Raw genomic sequence first — 23,738 nt, forward strand, 5'->3', positions numbered from 1 at the left:
TTACGAGCAGCACCGGTGCTGGGAACACAACAGTCCCTGCTTCAGCAGCAGCCAGGTAGCAAAAGACTTGGGGAAATTCTTTTTTTTTTTTTTTTTCCCCCATTAAGAAAGAAGATGCAACCAGATTGAGACACATTAGGAAGACGCCGCCTTTAAAAAGCAGAAATCTGCTGAAGAGTTTTTATAATGCCCTGTTCTGGTATGCACTGGATTTACTTACAAATATATATGCCTGAGTGAGACAAAAAATGGGATTCAAGTGGCTTCCTGACCACAAATGGAAAATACGTTGTTCCGTAAACCTACTTTTGTTCATCAAAGCTGTTTGCAGCACTTAGCCGGGCTGGCGAGGGACTCTTCGGGTGCGCCATCTGTCAAAGTAAGAAAAGGGTCAGATCTTGGAAGATGAACTTAGTACTAATTATGACTGAGATAAAATACAGTGCAATTCTTAACTGACACCATAAATGAAAACAGACACAGCAAATCCTTAAAATAAAAGACATTATTAACCCTCAGATTTTGTTCTCCTGCAAACTGGAACCATGAAGTTAGAGATCACATTGAGGCACTAGAACGGCCCTCAAAAAAAGCAGTTTCTCATCTCAGCATTGTCAAATAACCTGCTGGAAGCCGGGCGATGGCATTTCCATTCTGCAGTTCCCTTACCATTAGAAAGGGAATCAGTAAACCAAGCGCCTTTATTTAGGTATACTTAAGGCTTTTGGGTGAGAATTACTGTATTTGGATGGAAAGACTGTAACTCATGTAATACCTACCAATGGCACTGCACTGGAGGGGAAAAAAAAAATCAGTATAAACTTCTACGGATTTTAAAGTGTGTTGTTCCAAAAAGAAAGACGCCACGACTTGCCTGAAATTTGCGCCTTAGTGCTTGTGTCATTATCGGTGTCAGCCCATTCCCACATTCCATGTTCTCTTTGTTATTTAGTGGAGTGCCGCCAGGACTTCTGAAAAGATTGGAAACAAGGAGAATTATGATTAGTTCTCTATTTTTTCTAGGAAAAAACCCCAAAAGAATAGAAAGGAACTTACCTTTGTATATTGACTTTCTTCAGATGTTTTCGAAGATCTAACTGATTTTTAGGAGGGGTACTAACAGAAAAAAAGCAACAAATTGTTAAAATACAATATTTTCCACTCTGTAAATAGAGTTCATCAGTGTTCCGAACAGAAAAATCTAATAGCAGAGAAAGGAAGAAAGCGTCTTACATTAAGGAGTTTGTAACATGAGTTGATGGCTTGGATTTAGGTCTCAGACTAACACTCTGTAGATCTGAGACTGTAATTAATGCCACACGTGTCTTCGCTGGTGGTTCTGCCTGAAGTGAGAAAAGAAGCGTTACCACAAATAAACTTTAGAAGGCCTCATTAACCTTAACTCTATTTAATATTTATACTATGAAAGACTTCTGTGGTTTATGGCTTTTACGCTTTTTTTTAATCATTAAGATTTTAATGTGCCTTGGACAAAAATAGATTTATTTATTAATAAAAACCCTTCTGCAAACAAGATTTCAGCTAGGCAAAAGAAAGCCTAACATCTGTTGATAACACACAGACATAAAGCTACATGAAAGCTACATATCTTTAATCTAAAATTAGGAGAACTGTCCCACGTGCCAGCCAGGACTGGAGTTAGTCACTTAATTTCTTCACTTTAACTGCCCACGTGAAGGGTTACTTATAGCTGATCACTGGGGTTTTGAAAGAGAAGAAATAATTTCTTGAAAGAAAATCGATGATGGGCTAAGACAAGCATTGCAGGAAATACACCAGCTCCAGCACGGAGTTTGCCCCCATACGCCATCATCCATTTATCCACGTGTCCTCCAGTTTACCTTGTCCATTCCCAGGCTACTGTCCGTCTTCTTCAATTTTACATTCAGGAGATCTTTGAGAGTGATCTGCATCGGCACATCTTTTTTCAGCGACGGTGCCTGAAAACAAAAGGTGGTTGGAAGGGAAATTAGGATCAGCAAGTGACTGAGCGTTCACAAAGACACGCATTCCTGATGAAACCAGGTCCACAGAATGCAGCTATGAGTAAAGAAATAGAAGAACCTTCTTACTCCCTACCAGAAATGCTTTAGAGCCGTTGCCCCGTTTGAGGAGGAGAGGTGCTGGAGGCAGTTTTGGTAGGGGCAGTGGTGGTGGTGGTGGAGGAGGAGGAGGAGGAGGAGGTGGAGGGGGTGCAGATACAGGCTGCAGCTGCATTGCAGAAGGTCCAGATGCTGATGACGCCGGGGCCGTCTGCATTTGTACAGGAGCACCCAGGACCGGTTTATTACACCTTTGGCAAAGGGAATTTTCTGAAGACAAGGCTGCAATTCCATTCATCTGAAAACAATATAAATAAACAAGAGAACATTAAATCCACTGGCAAAAATAGATGGAAGTTTAGAGAACAAAGGTTCTGGCTTCAGTTGATCCAGAAAAAAAAAAAAAAAGCCTCTTATGAGGCTTGCCAGCACACCAGTTCCCTCTAGCTATGAGGTAACTGCAGTTTAGCAATGCTGAATGCGAAGAAGAGGTGAAACACTGCCCAGTGAGAAGCTCCTAAGATTTCAGTTGATCTGCGCTGACCGCGGTTCATTACATGCTTACACAAGCAAATGTTACCTTGCCCTACTGGGATTGAGACTGACCTGGAGTGTTACTTGTAGTCTGGAAAATTCAGTTTCCAACTTTTCCAGCTGCTCTTTGAACGTATTTAGCTCCCTTAAGTAGATTTGTGAGGGAAATATGGTGTCTTTAACCACCTTAAAACTCTAAACATAAAAAGAAACCAGATAAGCGTTTTCACCAAGTTATGTTTCCAGAGACAGGGCTATGATTACTATTGAAAGTTCTATTGCAAGGTCTTCTCATTGTACTCAGTAGAAAGATACAGAATTTCACCAAATAGTTCCTTTGCAGGAACCCAAGGAGTGACTTTCTAACAAACCCAAACTTTTAACTGAATCTAGGAATCTTAAGTGTAATTCACTTTTGACCTGACAAATTCACACTGCTATGAAAGAAAGACTGCACCCTCTGTCACTGCAAATCCTCCTGATACTGAATAAAACCCCTACAATTTCACATACGCATTTAATGTCCACACTGGCCTTGACACTATTTTTATATTTGTTCCTTCAGCAGTAAACACAAAATATACTTGAGATGTTTCAATAGACAGAACTAAATTTACAACTTAGTTCTCAAATCTGACTGCGAGCGCTAAGAACAACCTTGCACGCTGGCACAAATAGAGAAGTACGAAGCATACCTGTGCAACCGTGTTCTGGCACCAACAATACAAAAACGATGCAGTTGTCGTGAAGGGTTTTACCACATTTTTTACACTGGGCAAGGCTAATGACCAGAGGGAAGACAGATGGCTTGGGACAGATGACGTGTTTGGAGGAAAATCACCTGTTGACCTGGGACAGAACATTTTAGAATGAGGCCATAATTATATTTGTCATTTCAGCCTTTAAAAAGGTTAACTGTCACCAATCATATGGAAATTACAAGTAATACTGTAGCAGTGCTGTAGTACAACAGTGTAAACATGAGCACAGAGACCAGGAAAGACCAAGATACACTTTGATAAAGGGGGAAAATAAAAAAATCATATTTGCAATACATTTTTATCCAAATTGCTTTTCCTACACATTAAAGTTAATGATGGATAGATTACTAGAAGATATACCAGATGAAACAATTCCACAGCATCCATGCAAGGATGTAGACAGGCTCCAAACACAATTCTGTTACCTCAGTTCCACAAACTGTCGGGACCAAAGGGTGGACCCAGAAACTGAGTAAAAAGGAAAAGTCCAAACTGAGCCTCTTACCGTGGAGGAGGGCAACCTGAGGCTGGGGGGGCTGTAGCATCTCCTTTTTTTTTCAGTAGAAATTTTGCTCTGGCTCTCTGTTTTCGTCGGTGTTTCTTATACTTTGCCATTACTGTTAAAAAAGGCACATTTAAAATTAATGTATAGAAAAATACCCCCTTTCACGTGGGGACAGAGCTATCACCAAGTAGGTATGGAAGAACATGGACTGCGCCTCAAAAATCCAGTCAGAAGTTACTCACAGCTGTCTTGCTAGAGGCATTACACACAACTAATAAAAAATATATCCTTAAGTTCCTATGATCCGCTGGGATGTATTTGTACACGAGAGGAGCGAGCAATGAAAAAAGTACCATTTTATATGGGCTTTTGTTGACAGTTTTTCTTTATTCTTAAGCGATGTCCTGAAAATTACGTCTGTGGAGAATGTAGGCAAAAGACGTGTAGATCTCCGGGAAGGGGGCCCCGGACGTCCCTGACCGCAGGCGCTGGCTCACGCGTTACCCGAACAACCACCCCTCATCCCCGCGGCGCGACCCCACCGCGCCCAGGCGGCCTCCCTGCTCCTGCGTGGGGCCAGCCCCGCTCTCTGGGGAACCCACGCCGAGAAGCGGGCAGTTCCTCACACAAAACTGCTCACCCTCCGCCGTGCTCCCCAGACGGGGGTGAGGGAGCGATGGGGGGGGGGTGTCGCGGGTGACCGAGGACGCGGGGCCGCCCCGTCCCCCTCAGCCGCCACTCACCTCCCGGCTCGGCGCCACCGATTCAAACCGCTCCCCGCGCCGCGCGCAGCCAATGGGAACGCCGCTCTCTGCCGTGTCCGCCCCCCCCCCTCCCTCGCGGCCTGTGCTAGCCCCGCGCTGATTGGCCGCTGGACTGACGCGGGACGGAGCTCGACGGGAGCGGCGCAGGGCCAATCGCGGCACTAGCGCTGCTCCGCCCCGTCCTGGCCCGCACTGAGGAGATCCGCCCCGCCATTGGATAAAGGCTTTTCAGCCCCCGCCAATCAGCTCCGGGATCCCGCTCGGCTGGGAAAGGCCGCTCGGGTTGATAAGGCGGGGGAGCACCAGCCCGCCGGAGGGAATCAGAGGAGGTGGTCAGCGCTCCTCCGTTCCACCAGAGACGGGCCGCAGCTAACCGACCGCTCCCCTTCCCGCCAATTGCAGCACTGCGCTTCCTACTCCAGCCAATCACCGCTAGATTCCACTCTAGACCAATAGCGGCTCGCGGCGCTCCCCCATCCAGCCAATCACTGACTGCAGCTTTTCTACCAACCAATGGGTTCCCCCCTACCTCGGAGAGGGTTTACATTCTTTCCGACCCAATGGCGAGCTCCCTCAGTAAGCGACCAGCCAGTGGGAGACGAGCAGCGAGTGACAGCTGTCCAATGGGAACCGCCGACTCTCCCATCCTGCGGAGCGGGGGGTGGGTATCTCCCCGCCGCCGCCTGAGGAATGTCAACTATTCAACATGGAGACGGCGGTTACCAGGCTCGAGACCATGGTGAGTCCGGGCGGTGGCCGGGCTGAGGGGAGGCCGGGCCGGGGACCGGCGCGGCGGCGGCGGTCGCGTCTCGGAGGACACAAGATTACAACCTGAGGGAGAGAAAAGGGGGCGCGGGCGCGGCTGGGGGCGCGAGGGGAGAGCGTCCGCTCTCCCCTCGCGCCCCCAGCCGCGCCCGCGCCCCATCCGGGCCCTAACCGGGGCCCGCGTGGCTCCCGACGGGGCGACCGCTGTTCGGGTCAGGCGAGTTCGGCCGGGCCGGTCCATTCTGTTTCCCCCCCCCGAAGGGGGCGGGGCTTGATGGTGCCGCTCCATTCACCCCCTCAGCGCGGGGGCAGGGCCCGGCCATTTCTTTCTCACCTGAGGGGGGGGGTGGGTGCGTTCCGCACAATCCCGCCTTTACCGCGCTCCGTGGCGGGGGAAACGGGACTGTTGAGGGGCGCGGGGGGACCGGGGAAACGGGACTGTTGAGGGGCGCGGGGGGACCGGACCGGTCCGTTTAATTTCCCCGTCGCGGGGGGCGTGGGGGAGGGGGGACGGGGACGCGGTGTAGAGCAGAGCGCTCTCGGGCTAGTCCATTTTCTCTGAGCGGGGGGTGAGGGTGGAGCTCTCACCTGGGCTGGACCATTTTCCCTGCGGGGGGTGGACGAGGTGAAGAAGCCGGCTGGGCTGTTTCATTCGCGCGGGCAGCGGGGAAGGGGGGGGGGGGGTGTCAGCGGGGCGATGCGGCGGGATGGCTTCCCGCCGGGGGCTGCGGCGGTGCCGCGCCTCGGACTCCGCTTCTCCTCTGCCTGGGGCAGATAGACCGGGACAGCTCCGTGGGGCTGGCAGCGGGAGAGGAACCGGGGAGCCTCCCCAAATCCCTTCGCCGCGGGTGGGCGCTGCGGGGCCGGGCCCTGAGGAGAGGGGCGTGTGGGGGCCGGGGCGGCAGCGGGACCCTCGGCCGGGCCGCCCGCCGGCGCTGCAGGAGGAGCGTACCCGTCCTTTCAGCCCTTCTTTCTTCGCGGGGTCTGGGATACAGCCAGTCCTGAGGAGAGGCTGGCTTTTCCTTCAGCCATTCAAGTTCGTGTAGTTCCTCACAGCGTTTAACTTCGTTTAAGCACTCTTTGAGCCAGCCCCTAGGGCAAGACCGAGCTACCTTATGTAATAGCCGCCTTTCTGCCTGCCCCGTTCTGGGAAGAGGGAAAAAAAAAAAGGCTATGCTGTGCTTTCCCGTATTGAGAGGCACTGGAAAGCTGTCTCTTTAAACAGCCCAAGTTCCTTGTGGCATCCTTCAAATCTTGGTCTTAATTTTTGCTTCTATAGAATGTAATCTTGCTTACACTTTTTTTTTTTAGTTAAAATGCTTTGAGAATATTTTATGCGTCCAAATGCTTAGTAGATAATACAATTTATATTCTTAAATCCTTACATAAATTACAATGTTTGTACTGATACAGTTCTCCAAAGTATAATGTTCCTTTGGGGTTTTTTTGCTTGGAAACTTCCAGAAGTTTTTTGTAATTTTAATTGTGCTAGCAGCAGTGTTGGGTACCTTAATTAGTAAACTGCAAGTGTCCTCATGGAGAAAAAAGTATACTATTCAAAACAGAGAGAAATAATACAATAGATATATCTTTGGGGTTTTTTCTTCCTCTGGCAATCTTGGCTTCAAGTTATTATTAAGAAGTAAGTAAGAATGAGTTTGATAGTCTCCTAGTTCTTACCTGTACACAGTAACATCATCAAAGTGGAATATTCAAGAGAAATTAAGAATAGGAGGAACACTGGGAGAACATGGGGAATATTATATATGTATATTATCCCTTAACCTAATGAGTGCTAGATTTCAGCTTTAATACACAAAATTGGTGTGCTGCATAATGTCCTGTGTTTTAAATGTGTTTGGTTTACTTTTACTTTATTGCTCCTTCAGTCACTTTTCTCCAGCAGCAGTGTAATGTATCCCTTAAAGCTTTAGGAGCAGTGGGCAAGTAAAGTGTTTGTTGTCTGAGAAGAAACTACTGGCTGAAAGTTGTCTAAATGTGAGCTGCTTGTGCTGAAGTGCCTTTGTCACCTCACTGAGTGACCTTAAGGTCATTGTAGTAGTGAGACACTTCTGAGTGAATATTTTAAGCTATAATACTATTTCTGTTAAGAAATAAAAAGTAACAGTTTGAATAAATGCCAAAACACCTGCATTAGTTGAAAGATCAGGGAATTCAAACTATCCTACCTAATTCTAAGTTTTACTGCACTTTAAAAAAAACTGCTTTGTTTTGTTTTCTTTCTTTCAAGAAACCATGCTTTTGAGGAAGTGGGGTTATTTTTGCTCTCCTCTAGCTACTGAACTGCAGTCATCACACTGAATACGTAGAGTGGTAATAATACACAGTATTTTAATTCAGTGACTTACTTGATTCCTGTCAGAGCTCTGAAATTGTTCTAATTTCAAATTCAAAACCTCAGCCTTGCCCATAGCGTAAGCTTGATCTCCCCATATGTTTTGTTAGTATTACTTTTTTTTTGTCAAGCCTAGTTTAAAAATAATAATTTAGAAATCTGTTTAGAGATACCTAGGTTAGATGTTGATGTTTATTTAATGTTATGGCTTATTTATGTGTTTTATTGAAAGTCTTACTCTTGAATGATTCTCATTTTAGGACATGTAAATAGTCAGAGAGGTATTTTGGTCCCCTCAAAGTTAACAGAGGCTTTTATATATGGTAGTGGAAGAAGACAGTGATGGGTCACTGTCTTATCTACTTTACGAGCAGGCCAAAGTGATCATTGCACAAATAATTACAAGGTGGAGAGCTCGTTTGGGTCAATTATCTGCACAGATGGTGCATAACAATTTCTAAAGGTTTTGAGATTGTGGTTTGGTCTTTCACTCCATTCTAATTACCCCAAATCATTTGGGTCATCTATTTGAAATTTGAATTTATTTTTATTTCACCCTGTTAGTCTGACATTTTTCTGTTTGATTCTTCTGTTAATTTCTTCCGTCAGAAGATGGTATGCCTGGCTGCCGCCTCCTGTTAAAACTGCTGGGTGGCACAAGGCAGTTGCATCTTCATCTATTTCTTTTTTTAATTTCTTTTTGTGTGTGTGGTTGGTTGGGTTTTTTTTTTTAAGAAAAGGGTGATTTCTTAAACACACCTCAAACAATTTCACTTATCAATTTCCTATATCCAAACCTCATTCAGAAGTGCTATATTTTTCTTTGTCATTGCTTATGTTAATCAGAATAAGTACATTGGCAACTATGTCTCACATACTGCAGTTTTGTGTCTCTTGCTTTTCCTTCTGCTCATTGTTTCTTCTTCCTGGATTTCCTGTGAAGTCAGCTCTCTCCACAGAAGTGTGATAAAATAACACTTCTTACTTCCCCAGAGGTTTTGACATGCATTTCATGGAAAGCTTGGTTTTAGTCTCATGGAACCAGGGATAAACTAATTTGTAGGAGCTTGAGAAGAACAGTATGTATGAAAATACCAGGTAATTGATGGTCATTTGAGACTATTGCTCAAAGTACAGTAACAGGAAGACCTGAATCAACCATAACATCTACACTATAAGATGAGATTCGTTATGCAAAAGATTGCAAGCTGACTTGTTAACAACTTAAATAAGAATACTGAGTGCTGTACTTCAGTACTTTGGCACCTGAGATTGTGCTGCACAAGCGTTCATTGAAGTCAGCTGGGACTGGAGATCTTTAACGGCTTCAAGAGACACAGCGTCAGCCCCTAATGAAAATACAGTAGGTGTAGTTGCTGGTGATAAATGTATCCTTCTGTACAACAGCCACTTCATTATCTTTTAATGCTTAGGACTCCACGTACTGAGCTAGTGCCTTCCCGTATGCACTTCAGCAGTCTGCACTGAAAGAAATTTTGTGGGCATCCGTTTAGTACAATTTGATAACAAATGGATAAAGTGTCAGATGAGTTGAGTGCTTCATGCAGAGCAATTTAGTTAATTTCTGTCACTGTATTTTTGGTATAGCGGACCTACTTTTTTTCTTTGAGTGGTGTCTGTCCAGTGCCCTTTTTATGTTGTACTACTAGTGATCATGCACAAAAAGCAGTGCAATGTTAAAAGGGCATTGGCCAGCAATACTATCTACGATTATTATTAGTCAAAAGTCATTATTATATGTCTAAAACCAGAAGGTGATTTGCAAAACAGCTGTAAAATGGGATTGCCACTAATTTATTTTTTTGCACTCATTGTCTTCTAGTTATTTGCCAGGGAGAAATGTTAACTGGTCTTTTAATGACAAATACCACCAACTCTATGTGTGTGTGTTTCTTTAGAAATAAGTGCCCTATAAAGAGGAAAGAACACTGTATAGCATTTTTATTTCCTACAAAGTGTTCTAGAGAGAAGTTACAGGTGTGGAGTTGACTCAGGTTGTTGCTCTGTGTGCATCAGCAATCATCCATCTCCCCACTCCATTCCTCTGTTACTTTGCATTTTGTTGTTAAGAATCTTAGTGCCTTCAAACCCTAAGAGTTCTCAAACTTTTTATATGAAGTTACTGGTTTTGTTATAAAGAAACACATTTATTGAGCTTTATGCAATACCCCCCCACACACTTTGATGGTGCTCGGACATCCCTATGGTAACCCTAGTGGTAATGTACATCCACAATGTTGGGAAATGAGTGTGCGTTTAAGTGTATTTTAAAGTGGTTCAGCACCTACAAATGAGAAGAATAAACTCTGTCCAGAAAATATTCCCTGTAATGAAGTTTAAAATATCTGTCTGATAGCAGTTTAGAATCTTTGCTTGCTATGAGGCAAATCTAAGAAATAAATCCATTTGGAAACACAGTTTCCAGTTAAAAGAGCATCAAATTGTTTGAATTAGACAGATCTGTTGAGCGTTTTGTTGGGTGTTTTCCTCCATTTTTTTCCCCCCTTCCTGGTCAGTGGAATGACAGGAGTACAAATAGTAATAATGTCTTGAAATGTGTGAGTTCTTGTGTGTTTGTATCAGGACTTGGTGAACATTAACCTTACCCAGTTCTCCATGATCCACAGAAACCACTATCTGACTTGAGCTATTTTTTTCCAATACATATTTTGTGTATTGATTACTTGAACAGAATTCTTGCTGCTAACGAATGCTCTGACTTTATTGCACTACTGTACTTTACAGCTAGCAGTGCAATAGTATTGTCAAAGCATCTGAAAGCAGAGTGCGCAGCAATGGCTTGAGTCTTGCCTCACAGTTCCTAACACTTCCTTCTAAGCCTGTGAGTAAATTACAAAGTTCCGTTTAACAAACTGCATTTTCTGTGTGATTGTTGTACAATACTCATCATATGAATGGTCCTAACCTATAACATGAAGGTGAGATTTTTTGTAGATGTACGTTTCCTGAAATATAGCAAAAAATAAGTATTTGTAAAATAAAGGAAAAATGGATCGTAATGGAGGAACATGTGGCAGTGCTTAGAAACATGATTTGAAATTACTGATAATAAATTTGTTTCTTTTAGTATACTTTCAGGAGAAAACAGTGATACTGAACTCTTAATGTTTTCATCAAGCACAAATCTTAAAATTATAGCCACACAATGGATAAGCATTCAGCTTCACATTCAATTTTTAGTGTCTTGAATGATAGTAGTAGCATAGTATTAGTGGCTAAAGGTGTTCTGTAAATCTCAAATTATCAATATTGAATATTTCAGGAACAAAGCTTCATGGATAATTTTAAAAGCCACCCATATTCGTTGTCTGCTTTCCCGTTAATTCATAATCAGGAGTTGGAGAAAAGCAAAAAATGATCTTTTTGGGATGCCTGCCCCTAGAAATGAAAACCTAAAAAAGTATGCTAGTGGAGGTGAACAGAAACGATTGAGCAGTTAGGAAAGATCCCTCATGAACTCTTTAAAATACATAGTGTAATAAAAAGTATTTTATTCTCGCATTTTTGTCATGACTGGTTTCTGGGTTAGATGTGGGAAGGAGTTTCGATGGTCAGATGGTAAGTTGTGGGAGTCACGGGTGAAAGCCTTCCCTTTGATTTATAGACTTTACTAGATTTATTTTCCTTTTCTTAAGCTATTGAAAAAATGCTGAAGGTGTGGGTATATAGGAAAGATCATACATTTTCAATATATCAGAAAGGGCATTTTACTTGTAGAATATTTTGGATCAAACACTATTCCTTTAGGTCATCTTGAAGTTACAGATCCTCAAAGGTCTTAATGGCAGTTCTCAAAGGTGGATCCCATGGCTGATGTTTAAAACACAAACGTTCTTTTGGTATCCAGGCCTGACCACAAGCTACATCCAAAGATGATGGAAGTTTGTCACGTTAGCTACCGTTACAGCACAGCCAGTTAGTACTTTGGGATACAGTTAACAAATATGGCCTTATTTTGGTCCTTGAAGAAGTTGTAATGGTTACTTCAGTGTTAATCCCAATATAAATAGTGAAAACCAAGTTCAGTAAGTGACAAGCGTGTTTAACTTGCTTTCATCATTGCCTCTTCTGTGACTGTAAAATCCCCAAATTACTACATTCAGAAATTCATGAGTTTTTTGGGAACTGGGAAAACCGCCTTTCTTTAAAGCAGAAGTCCTTAATAGATAATAAAATCACAGTCTAAAATTAATTAAGTAATAATGCTATCAGCAGGCTGTTTTACAAGGCAATTAGATAATTCTCTGGTGGCTTATTTATCCCAAGGAAAGAAATGTGATGTCATCAATTTTATTATCTATTTGTCAGTCTGGTTTATTGGGGAATAACAAAATGTATTATGGGTATTATAGCCATCTGAGGGAATGCATTCCTAATATAATTAATAATAAAATCTCTGTTGATATGCTTGGATCCTGAACACTTATTCATAATCTCTGCTGTGTAAATAAGAGTATTGCAGTTTTGCTAACAGAACTTTTAATGTTTGAAAAGAAAAGCAACCAGCTAAGAAAAAGCTCTAAAAATTGATGGAAAATTCATTAATATCTCAGGAGAAGAAAAATCAAACGTTTCCTGCATCCAGTGAAGATCAGTGTAAAAAAAAAAAGATGTGTTCTTTTCTATTGATACAACTTACCTCTTTGGTGTACTTCAAAACTTCATCTTGAGAGGTTTGGCGTTGCAAGGACATAATATAGGAAGAGATGGAAAAGTTTTCATGCATTTTGGGGAGCTGCATAAAAAAGGTACTAATGGCAAGATGCAAAGAGAACAATTGGGTGATTTGGGCTAGACAAATGGAAAGAGGTTAAAATTAAGAGAAGCATGGGTACATGTACACACAGATGTAATTCTTACGTGTGAGAGGAAAATGGTTATATTAAGTCTGAAAGTTTATTGCTTTATATTTTTCAGGCTAGAAGTGTGTTGGCATAATTGGCAAACACTAGCTAGTGGAATAGATTGGAGGAATAGAAACTTACTGTTGTAGTACGTGAGCCTTTAAAACGGAGGCATCTGGCTTCTGCTTTTCTGAAGTACAGGAAAAGCGAATGGTTGTGTTTTGTCTGCAATTTTTGTTTTTTAATATACTGTGGCTGATCTTAAATATTTTAGTTCCAGAAGGCAGAATCTGATCTGGATTATATTCAACACAGACTGGAGTTTGAAATAAGGAAAAGTCTTCCTGATAATCCAGCAGCAGAGGTAGTATTTTCAGATTAAATTAATAGATCTTATTGCATTTGGCATGAAGTTGGTAATAAATGGGTAATTTTCTTTAATCCTAAAATATGTGTTATCTAGTTGTTAGTTTTCTATTATTATTACAAAGTATTTCTTGCATCATTATCAGCATAACTGGGCTAATATGAATGCTGTGCAGAAAGCAACAAAACCTCCTTGATTTCTTGGGATAGTGAAATTCTTCCATGTTCTGCTTTGGGAAATGAGTAGTAGTATTAACACCTACGTTTAAGAGACAGATTCCAATGTGAGCTAAAACGAACCCTTGCTCTGAGATCAAAGATAATCTTGCTAGTAAGCAATGACTAAATTCAGATTTGGGGGAAAGATGAGAGGAAGGAGAAAACAATAAATAGCAGCATGTAAAGGATTTTATAGATAAGTCCTTGTCTCCATGTATATTGTGACATATAGTGGGAAAATAATCTTTTTAGTTAGAAGTCCCTAATTTATTCCAACTCAGAAAAGCCATTAAAATTCAACATCATGATAAATTCATCCTCCTGTATTTGTTGTGGAACCACAGAGTTATGCTGTTTTATTAACACTATCATTTTTGCTTATGAAAAATTAAATGTATAGATGAAACAGATGCTCACAGCTACACATTTCATTGTAAAGGGTCATTTCATGTTATATTTTAGTGGCTCTAACACCTACACTTTTAATTGGTATGTGGCAACATTAATTTTCTCTTCTTAAATAGTTTAAATGTATTTTTAATTTCTACGTAGGAAAACCCAGTTGCTCTCTTAGAAGCGCTCTCAGTGGTGAAATCTCGTTATAAAATGTTATGTATGCAACTGGAAAAAGTTTCCATGGAGCAGAGAGCATCTATGAAGGGCATCCGTGCTGCTCTAGAGAACACGATGAAGATGGTTCAGGCATTACAGCAACATACTGATCTCGAGGTAGTATTTTCATTTTAATCACTTGGGTCTTAATCCTGTAAATTAACATGGATTTTTGTAACCTTTATGTAGATGTGAGTAGTTCCATTGGAAGCTGTTATACGTTCAGACTCTTAGAAGACACTTAGAAGATAAGATGACCGTTTACCTGAAGAAACATTTGCAAGATTGGAGCTCTTTTTGTAAATCACAAAATCAGGCTTTATAAAGCCTGATTCATCACTCAACAGTTAAGCTAGCAGTATTCTATTTTGAAGTTGAAGTAATACCAGAATAGCGTGATGCACGTTTGAATAGTTTCATAGAAATTGATGCCTCTGTGCACAGCTGTGTCCCAGTTCTATACTGACTTGGTTAAAAGTAGCTACCTTAAAGAAATTTGAAAGTGAAAGCAATTTTAAAAGGTAAAAAAGCTTTTAAATGGCAAATGTATTTTCACTGTCTAAAATGAGTAAGTTAAAACCAACGCACTGTTATATATGTGGTAGAATTGCTGTTAGTACAAAGAAAAGTTTTTCTCAGTATCAGACACTGCTTCATCACAATTTTGAAGAGGTTATGAAAGCATTAATTTTGTCCCTTTCCAGATAAGGCCATTTAGATCAAAAAAGCTAATTGATAGTCTAGTGGCAAAGACAGAACTGGTGTGACTAAAACCTATTCCCAGATCTGAGCTCTCACTTTAGTGTTCTAATGACAGTGCCCTGATTGTGTTTAATCTGTCAACAACTCTAGACAAGTTATTTGTAAGTCTTTATAGATAAAATGTACTGTATAATGATTTAAAAGACAGTAGTGATATGTCACAGAAAGGAAAAAATATTTTCTCTCCCTGTGTTCCAAGGTTATGCTGCCAAGAATAATTTCGTATTTGGATTTTGTTAAAGTGGAAGAGTCTTGTGTCTTGAGTTACATTGAGACTTTTTAGATAAAGATTTTCTTTGTATATTTCCTAAACCAAAGATTGACTAAACTCTTATGGAGAAATGTAAGTCTCTAAGTGAAATACTTCTTTTCATTGAATAATTTATCTTTCTGTTGAATCATTTATAGCATTGATGTTAAAGGAATATTATGGTTGGATTTTTAGAAATAGTCAGCTTGTATATTTGCTTTCATTTAAGGGAAATAGGAGTCTACTATTAGTTTCCATGAGAAAAGGGCTACACAAACGTTGAGTTCTTCTGTAAATATCATCACCCTAGGAACTGAAAGTATCAGAGTTCTCTGTGTTTGTTTTTTTTCTAGTGCTCACCTCTGTCAGAAGAAGAACAGACTGCAGCGCAGCAGTTAACCTGCCAAACTCTTAGAGAAATGGAATCGTTAGTGGAAGAGGTAATTAGGCTACAGAGGGTTGGTATTCCAGAAACCGTTAATCCTGAGTAGCTCAACTGAAGTCAGAAGGTCTGGTTTTGTGATTTAATACCTCTCAAATGAATGGAATTTTTCAGAAATGGGACTAAAGTTTCTAACAAACCTTTTCATTTTTATTGTACACTGATTAAGCTTATGATTTTTTCCAGTTAAATTGTCCAGGAAGGAAAAATTTGCTTTGATGAAAGACTTTGATCCCAATTAAAAAATAAGGGGAAACATTTATGTTTCTTTTCAGAGATGCAGTTGGTTGCTCTTGTCGATCTTATTGTTCTGTTAACTCATTATTTAAGAAGTCTTTGGGTGGGAGTGAAGAATGTAAGTGATTCAAACCAATCTATATCAAAATGGGGAGAAATTTAATTTCCTGTAAAATATTAAATAAATTTTGGAATATGAGTAACAATAAGCATATTCTAACTGTAATGCGGTAGAACATAGATCTAAACTAACACTTGTTAAAAAGTCAGCTATTCTCCCATAGCTACTCAAAGCACAAACATCTAATACAATTATCTGCAAAGATTTAGTCTGGGTCTCATATTAAGAGCAAAATATTAAAAGCTAATAGAGTGTAATTATCTTATTGACCTTCTATTTTTCTATGTGTCTTCTCACTGCCCACTACTCTTCTGTCAAAGGATGCCTCGCTTTCTGTCCGTTTATTGCCATGGTTGGTTTGCATGAAAGCCATCCAATATTTTGCGGCTTCATTCACTCTTCATTTGCAAATATCTTCTCCTACCTTGATGAATGCTCTCTATTTCTGTCTTTCCATTATTTAATTCTAAAGCACTTTAGCCAGGCCTGATGCAAACTGTAGCTGTATCCTTCAGCTACTATGGCCAGTTTAATTGGTATCAGTCCCTATGTTGTCACCGTGTTTTGAAGATGTTCTCTGAAAGGCAGAAAGAATGGAAAGTTGTCACAAAGGCCCTGGAATTTTTTCTGCTGTATTTCTGGCTGAGGAGAGTTAGATATAGGTACCTTCAGCTTGTCAGAACTGTCAGCCTCTGAAGGTTGCTTGAGAATAGCAAAGCCATCTCCTTCCTTTGCTGCATGTGCAGTGCTTTCAGCTAGATCCATACCAGAATGCAAAGAAGAAAGCTACAGAGGCTCATCGGACTTGTATATGAACCTTTCTGTATCTGTTTTAAACTTATTTTTATTTGAAACGAGGGTTTGTTTAAAGCCTAAGATTTTGACTTCAGTGGCTGCAAGATCCTTGGTTATCCAATGGCAAAATGTAATTACTCATGCAGAAATGAAATTGTAAAAAATAATTTCTAAACAAAATTCCAACAAATCCTGACATTCTCTTGTTTATTTTTAGCCATTTTGTTCAGGATCTACAGTCCCTGGCTCAACCGAAGGTAAGTGCTGAAAGAATATCTTCCCACTGTTTTCTTTCTTTTTTTCCCCCCTTGACTGATCTCCCCCTACACCCCCAGCCTTAGTAAGTAAGCTTTGTGAATAGTATCAGTTTCTCAAGACTTCCATCTCTAATATTGAACTCTAATAGTTCTGTACTACTTAAACATATCAAGTTACCATATAGAATTCAGGGAGTAATGAATTAAACTGTTTTATTTTCTGAAAAAGGCAGATGTAAGTAACTCCAGCTGGCAAATTAGGGCTGGTTTACCTGGCTAGTACAACAGGGGCAAATCTCACAGTAAGTAGGAGTAGGCTGAGACCTAGGTATGGTTTCTGAGCTTTGTTATTTAAAAAACATAGAGCCTGTGATGCGCAGTGTGGTGGGTTGACCCTGGCTGAGGGCCAGGTGCCCACCAGAGCCGCTCTATCACTCCCCTCTTTCATTAGACAGGGGAGAAAAGGTACAATGAAAAAAAAAACGTATGGGTCGAGATAAGGACAGGGAGAGATCATTCTCTAATTACCATCACGAGCAAAACAGACCGAACTTAGAGAGGGAATTCATCTTATTTATTACTAAGCAAAACAGAGTAGAGGAATGAGAAATAAAACCAAATCTTAAAAACACCTCCCCCCACCCCTCCCATCTTCCCGGGCTCAACTTCACTCCCGGCTTCAACCTCCGCCCCCCCCAGCGGCACAGGGGGACGAGGAGTGGGGGTTACGGTCAGTTCATCACGCGGTGTTTCTGCCGCTTCTTCATCCTCAGGGGGAGGACTCCTCTCATCATTCCCCTGCTCCAGCATGGAGTCCCTCTCACGGGAGACAGTCCTTCACGGCCTTCTCCAACGTGAGTCTCCTCCACGGGGTGCAGACCTTCAGGAGCAAACTGCTCCAGCGTGGGTCCCCCACGGGGTCACAAGTCCTGTCAGCAAACCTGCTCTGGCGTGGGCTCCTCTCTCCACGGATCCACAGGTCCTGCCAGGAGCTTGCTCCAGCGCGGGCTTCCCACGGGCCACAGCCTCCTTCAGGTGTCTCCACCTGCTCCGGCGTGGGGTCCTCCACGGGCTGCAGGTGGAATCTCTACACCCCCTCATCCTCCCTCCATGGGCTGCAGGGGAACAGCCTGCTTCACCATGGTCTTCACCACGGGCTGCAGGGGGATCTTGCTCCGGCGCCTGGAGCACCTCCTCCCCCTCCTTCTTCACTGACCTTGGTGTCTGCAGATGTTCTTACATCTTCTCCCTCCTCTCTCTGGCTGCAAAAGCTCTCTCTAACTGTTTTTCTCTCTTTCTTAAATATGTTATCACAGAGGCGCTGATTGGCTTGGCCTTGGCCAGCGGCGGGTCCGTCTTGGAGCCGGCTGGCATTGGCTCTATCAGACACAGGGGTAGCTTCTAGCAGCTTCTCACAGAAGCCACCCCTGTAGCCCCCCCCACTACCAAAACCTTGCCACGCAAAACCAACACATTCCACCCCTCGCCTCTGTGAATCACATATTTAAGAATTATCATTAAAATATACATTCAACACAAAACTTCACAAACACTAATCACATCAACAAAGAAAAAGAAAAAGAATTCCCCACACCAAAATCAAAACAACACTATCACAACACCAAACAAGAGTGGACAATCTACACACAAAATCTACCTCTAGTCCCTTCACCACTTTATCACTCTCAAATTACGTTCAGTCAATGTTTTGCCCGTTACCTCTTCCAATTACTATCCTTATCTCGATTTTCTCGAGCCCCACGTTGGGCGCCAAAAAGACTGTGGTGGGTTGACCCTGGCTGAGGGCCAGGTGCCCACCAGAGCCGCTCTATCACTCCCCTCTTTCATTAGACAGGGGAGAAAAGGTACAATGAAAAAAAAAACGTATGGGTCGAGATAAGGACAGGGAGAGATCATTCTCTAATTACCATCACGAGCAAAACAGACCGAACTTAGAGAGGGAATTCATCTTATTTATTACTAAGCAAAACAGAGTAGAGGAATGAGAAATAAAACCAAATCTTAAAAACACCTCCCCCCACCCCTCCCATCTTCCCGGGCTCAACTTCACTCCCGGCTTCAACCTCCGCCCCCCCCAGCGGCACAGGGGGACGAGGAGTGGGGGTTACGGTCAGTTCATCACGCGGTGTTTCTGCCGCTTCTTCATCCTCAGGGGGAGGACTCCTCTCATCATTCCCCTGCTCCAGCATGGAGTCCCTCTCACGGGAGACAGTCCTTCACGGCCTTCTCCAACGTGAGTCTCCTCCACGGGGTGCAGACCTTCAGGAGCAAACTGCTCCAGCGTGGGTCCCCCACGGGGTCACAAGTCCTGTCAGCAAACCTGCTCTGGCGTGGGCTCCTCTCTCCACGGATCCACAGGTCCTGCCAGGAGCTTGCTCCAGCGCGGGCTTCCCACGGGCCACAGCCTCCTTCAGGTGTCTCCACCTGCTCCGGCGTGGGGTCCTCCACGGGCTGCAGGTGGAATCTCTACACCCCCTCATCCTCCCTCCATGGGCTGCAGGGGAACAGCCTGCTTCACCATGGTCTTCACCACGGGCTGCAGGGGGATCTTGCTCCGGCGCCTGGAGCACCTCCTCCCCCTCCTTCTTCACTGACCTTGGTGTCTGCAGATGTTCTTACATCTTCTCCCTCCTCTCTCTGGCTGCAAAAGCTCTCTCTAACTGTTTTTCTCTCTTTCTTAAATATGTTATCACAGAGGCGCTGATTGGCTTGGCCTTGGCCAGCGGCGGGTCCGTCTTGGAGCCGGCTGGCATTGGCTCTATCAGACACAGGGGTAGCTTCTAGCAGCTTCTCACAGAAGCCACCCCTGTAGCCCCCCCCACTACCAAAACCTTGCCACGCAAAACCAACACACGCAGTAAATTCACTGTTTTCACCCTCAAACACTAGTACCTACTCCTTTTATGTGAAGAATTTAGACTTTAATACAAGAAACTAACCCCTTGGTTACATTCCACATATAGTTCCCATGTCTCTGGGAGTTTTTCTTGCTTTTGATGGTATTGAAGTGGATACTGTTGTGTTTATAGTCTGGAAGAAATGATGTACTAATCTTACCATAGAAATTGCTCTTGTTTAATCCATTTATCCCTACTAATAGAAAGGAATTTTCCTAGTTCTTTCTTTTTAAAAAGAGGGGGAAAAAATTAAAAACCCTACTCACTGACAGACCCAATTTATTAATCCACATCAGATCTCAAATTAAATGATTTTTCACTGGGTCTGCAGATACAATGATAGTTTGGAGGGAGTATCTTCCTTCTCTCCTTCCTCTTTAGACCCGTTTAGGGGGTTTCTTAAAAAGTAATGAAAGTAATTTCTATCTTTGGCCTAGTTTCTGAAGAAACAAATATGTCCTATTTCCGATTTTTTTAGAATTATAATTCAAACCATTGACTGAGGAAATACTTATGTCTGTACCAAGGAGTATCAGAAGTACTGTTAAACTAGCAGTCTTGAATAATGTGTACAGGAGTTATTTAACCACTTCATTGTAAATAAGAACAGGTAATACTTAAAGCCATTCATTAGTAAAAATTTTACAAGCTGTAAAGAAATTCAGCCTTTTCAAGTTAAACATAACCAGCCAGTTAACCATTCACTGCTATATTATAACTTGATAATTTGATTTTACTCCTGTTTACTCTTCTTCGTTAGGTACATACCCTAAAGTGTCAGGTCATCATACCAACACCCCCCCCCCCCCATTAATTTGCATAAAAATGGCTTGTATGACTTTATCTTTCACACCTGAATGTCAGGTTCTTCAGAAACAGATTTTGTCACTTTTGTTTCACTGTACAGATGTACAGAACTGGGTCTGTTCAGGGAAGTTTGACACAGTCATACCGCCAAAGCCTTTTAGCTCTCAGAATCTGCAGCCAGAAAAGCAAAGCCCTAATGCTAACCCTGAGCCCTGACCCCTGTCTGGGATGTGTGCTGCTGATGTTTTACCGTAGGAATTCTGTCTCCTTATCCTTAAGGCTGGAGTAGCAAATTACTGTTCTCAGGTTGAAGTAGCACAGAAAAGTTGCTAACAGTCTGAATAAGCATGAGAATTACAGAGCAGTCACAAAAATCATTCATTTAACAGTATGTACTTTTTAGCCTTTTTCTGTCAGGCCTGGTGTTTTGCTAAATAGTTTGCTTTTCTCTTACAGAGCAGCATTGAGTGTTTCACAGATGAACATGAAAGCCACTGACTCAAGAATACAAATCTTGAAAGAACTTGCCATCGTGGAACTTGACAAACAAGGAAATGTTAAATTGGTTGTATAAGTGTGAGCTCAGTCCAGTCTCATTTGACACACAAGCATCTTGGTCAGAGCTCCTGGATTATTAACAAGCAAGAATTTCTCTAGGGATTATAAGTCGACTGTTGGAAAGCTGTTAAGGTTTCTGTATACAAATTCTATTTATAGTACTTAAAATTGGGAGAGTTAAAAGAAATTGAGGTTGGTATTTTATCTTGGATATTTATAAGACTATAGCTGATGCATTTTTTGAAGAGTATTGTTAGCCGCGTGACACTTCCATATTCATGCTTACATTCCTCGGTGGGGTTTTTAAGACACACAACCCAAGCCACTTAATTGTACTTACATTCCTGAATAAATGATGAAAGCTAAGGAGATGAGGCCATAGAATTATTACACTTTTGTTTACGTAATTCCTGAGCCTGAGCCATGCCCTAACCCTTGAACCTGGTCCCTGACCCTTTTCATTTTCCTTTGATGTGAATTGTCTTTGTTTTTTCACAAAACTGCAGACGCGGGTAGCTGAGGTTGTCTGGTCCAGCCCCCTGCTCAGAGCAGGGACAACTACAGCAGGTTGCTCAGGGTGCTGAAAAACTCCAAGGATAAAGATTTTACAACTTCTCTGGGCAACCTGTTGTAGTGTCTGACCATCCTCATAGTAAAAAAAAAAAAAAAAAAAAAGGGGATATTTTTCCCTTATGTTTAATGTTTTTATGTTTATTTCAGTCTAATTTGAGAGTAAGATATCTGAAGTTTATTAAGTTCCTACAGTTTTTGTGGAAAAAATGATGGTTGTCAAAGGAGAGAAATTTAAATTGGTGCCCTTAGGATGGGAAAGGCTGATTTCTGACCTGAATCGATGATCTGGTTGGTCTATTTAGAGTTTGTTGGATAGAGGAACAGGTTGTGTATTGACTAAGAAAGGGGAGCAAAGGACACTGTTCACAAGGGCATGTAGCAATAGGACAAGGCTAATGGGTTTAAACTGAAAGAGGGTAGATTAGATGAGGTATGAGGAAGAAATTCTTCCCTGTGAGAGTGGTGAGGCCCTGGCACAGGCTGACCGGAGAAGCTGTGGCTGCCCCTGGCTCCCTGGCAGTGTTCAAGGCCAGGTTGGATGGGGCTTTGGGCAACCTGGGCTAGTGGAGGGTGTCCCTACCCATGGCAGGGGTGGCACTGGATGGGCTGCGAAGTCCTTTCCCACCCAAACCAGTCTGATTCTATGACACTTAGCAACCTTGTAGGTATCACTTCACAAACTGATTTAATGTTTCACCATTTAATCAAATTCATCACTTTCAATACAAGACTTGATCTTACTCTGACTTCCTTCAACGGTCTTAAAAGATTTATTAGTTAAAACAATTAAAGATAGCCATTAGCGGGAAAACCGCATGTAAGATTAAGCAGAGTGTAATGTAACTGCAGCTGCAGCCTCGAGGACAGTTACATCGTGTTTCAAAAGCCACGACGTGTGGAAATCCCTCCCCACAGCCAGGTTTTGTTCGGCGCTGCCTTGCTTGCCCTCGCTCCGTGCTGACACATTTCAGGCGTAACTGAGCGCTAAGCTTTTTGTCTTGAAACCCAACAGCTGCACGTTCCTCTGAGAACGTAACCGCGTCTGTCACGTTAATCCCTGTTCAGCGGTGCGATGCTGCTGCACCGGCGGCAGGGAGCTGTGCTCCGGCTGCGGCGGGAGGCGGCGGGGACCGCACCTTTCTGGGGGCGGAGGCTCCTCAGCCGCGCTGCCGGCTCGGCACCTGTCTTCCCGCTCTGCGGGCCGGGAGCGCTGCTGGTCGCGGTGAGCCTCCGGCTGCCCCGGCCCCCAGAGCCCCGCCGACGGCCCGCGGTTCCCCTGAGGAGCGGCCCGAACCCCCGCGGGATGAGGGGACAGCGCGTGCTGCCGCTACCGGCTGGGCGGGAGGCAGCGCCCCGCTCTCCGCGCCGTCAGGGGGTGGGGCGAGGCGCGTCACGCGTGCGCAGTGCGGCGCGGGGGTTAGGCCCCTCCTTTCGTCGGCGGCCGCAGGGCGGGTTTGCGGAGGGAGGAGCGGCGCGGCTCCCCGCGAACATGGCCGGGGCGCAGCGTCTCCCAGGTGGCTGCTGAACCTCCCGCGCCTTCGCTTTTTTCCCCCGGGCAGTGCGGCAGGGAGAGGGGCTGGGGGGAGTCTTCCCCCCCCCCGCGCCGTCCCAGCCGCGGCCATGGACGAGCAGAGCGTGGAGGTGAGCGGTTGAGCGGCGGTTGGCGGTTGCGCTCGCGCTCCCTCAGGGAAGGCGGGAAGGGCGGTTGCGGGGGAAGCGCTGCCTCACCGGGGGCGCATCTCCGAGGCCGCGGGGGAAGCTGGCAGCGCGGCCGCGCCGTCCTCTCCGCGGGGGATGGCGAGCGGCGGGGCCGGGCCTCTCCAGCGGGAGTCAGGGGCAGGCCATCCTGACCTATTTACGGGCCAGGGGAGTGCTGGCGGGTGGCGCCGGGGCCGCAGAGCCCTCGGCAGGTCCCCCTCCCTCGCGTGAGGGGAAAGAGGCCAAGCGGCACCGAGCTATGGGCGGCCCGAGGGGCGGAAAACAGATTGCAGCTCTGCGGTGGGCAGGGATGGGCATAGCCCGGAGCTTGGCTCGTATGTGCGCTCATGAGCTGGGTAGAAAGGAAGCGAGGTATAAAGAGGTGGCGTTTTTAGGTGACACGCAGTTATTTTACATAATTCGGGTTAGAAAATAAATTGACAGAGCGTCGGAGGCGCCTGTTCCGGCGGTGGATGGAGACCTGGTGCC

At 43.8% G+C, this 23,738-nt stretch overlaps 3 protein-coding genes across 8 annotated transcripts in view; 2 read left to right on the plus strand and 1 right to left on the minus strand.

Moving 5' to 3' along the window:
* Positions 1–151: 151 nt before the first annotated feature.
* Positions 152–5,266, minus strand: PRR11 (proline rich 11). Of its 3 annotated transcripts, none has more exons than XM_075771632.1 (10): positions 5,157–5,266; positions 3,864–3,975; positions 3,293–3,446; positions 2,670–2,792; positions 2,101–2,361; positions 1,863–1,961; positions 1,234–1,343; positions 1,057–1,116; positions 875–971; positions 152–371 (listed from the first exon to the last, which is right to left on the minus strand). In XM_075771632.1, the coding sequence occupies exons 2-10, from the start codon at positions 3,971–3,973 to the stop codon at positions 303–305; spliced, it is 1,083 nt and encodes a 360-aa protein (XP_075627747.1). In that variant the 5' UTR covers positions 3,974–3,975; positions 5,157–5,266; the 3' UTR covers positions 152–302. The 3 variants fall into 3 exon arrangements, with proteins under 3 accessions (XP_075627747.1, XP_075627746.1, XP_075627745.1); XM_075771631.1 differs by lacking the exon at positions 5,157–5,266 and adding an exon at positions 4,607–5,019; XM_075771630.1 differs by lacking the exon at positions 5,157–5,266 and adding an exon at positions 4,217–4,582.
* Positions 5,265–21,353, plus strand: SKA2 (spindle and kinetochore associated complex subunit 2). Its single transcript, XM_075771638.1, has 6 exons — positions 5,265–5,366; positions 12,909–12,998; positions 13,772–13,948; positions 15,197–15,283; positions 16,656–16,695; positions 20,877–21,353. The coding sequence occupies exons 1-6, from the start codon at positions 5,334–5,336 to the stop codon at positions 20,885–20,887; spliced, it is 438 nt and encodes a 145-aa protein (XP_075627753.1). The 5' UTR covers positions 5,265–5,333; the 3' UTR covers positions 20,888–21,353.
* Positions 21,354–22,972: 1,619 nt separating this feature from the next.
* TRIM37 (tripartite motif containing 37) overlaps positions 22,973–23,738 on the plus strand; it is a 29,259-nt gene continuing 28,493 nt past the window's right edge. For 2 of the 4 annotated variants that reach the window (XM_075771949.1, XM_075771952.1), the window contains exon 1: positions 22,977–23,192. In XM_075771949.1, coding sequence (XP_075628064.1) covers positions 23,172–23,192 — 21 coding nt within the window. In that variant the 5' untranslated portion in view covers positions 22,977–23,171. Of the gene's footprint in view, positions 23,193–23,738 lie in introns of all 4 variants that reach the window. The other 2 variants (XM_075771950.1, XM_075771951.1) reach the window with 2 other exon arrangements.

This window comes from Balearica regulorum, chromosome 19 (assembly GCF_011004875.1).
Source record: "Balearica regulorum gibbericeps isolate bBalReg1 chromosome 19, bBalReg1.pri, whole genome shotgun sequence".
Lineage (NCBI taxonomy): Eukaryota > Metazoa > Chordata > Aves > Gruiformes > Gruidae > Balearica > Balearica regulorum.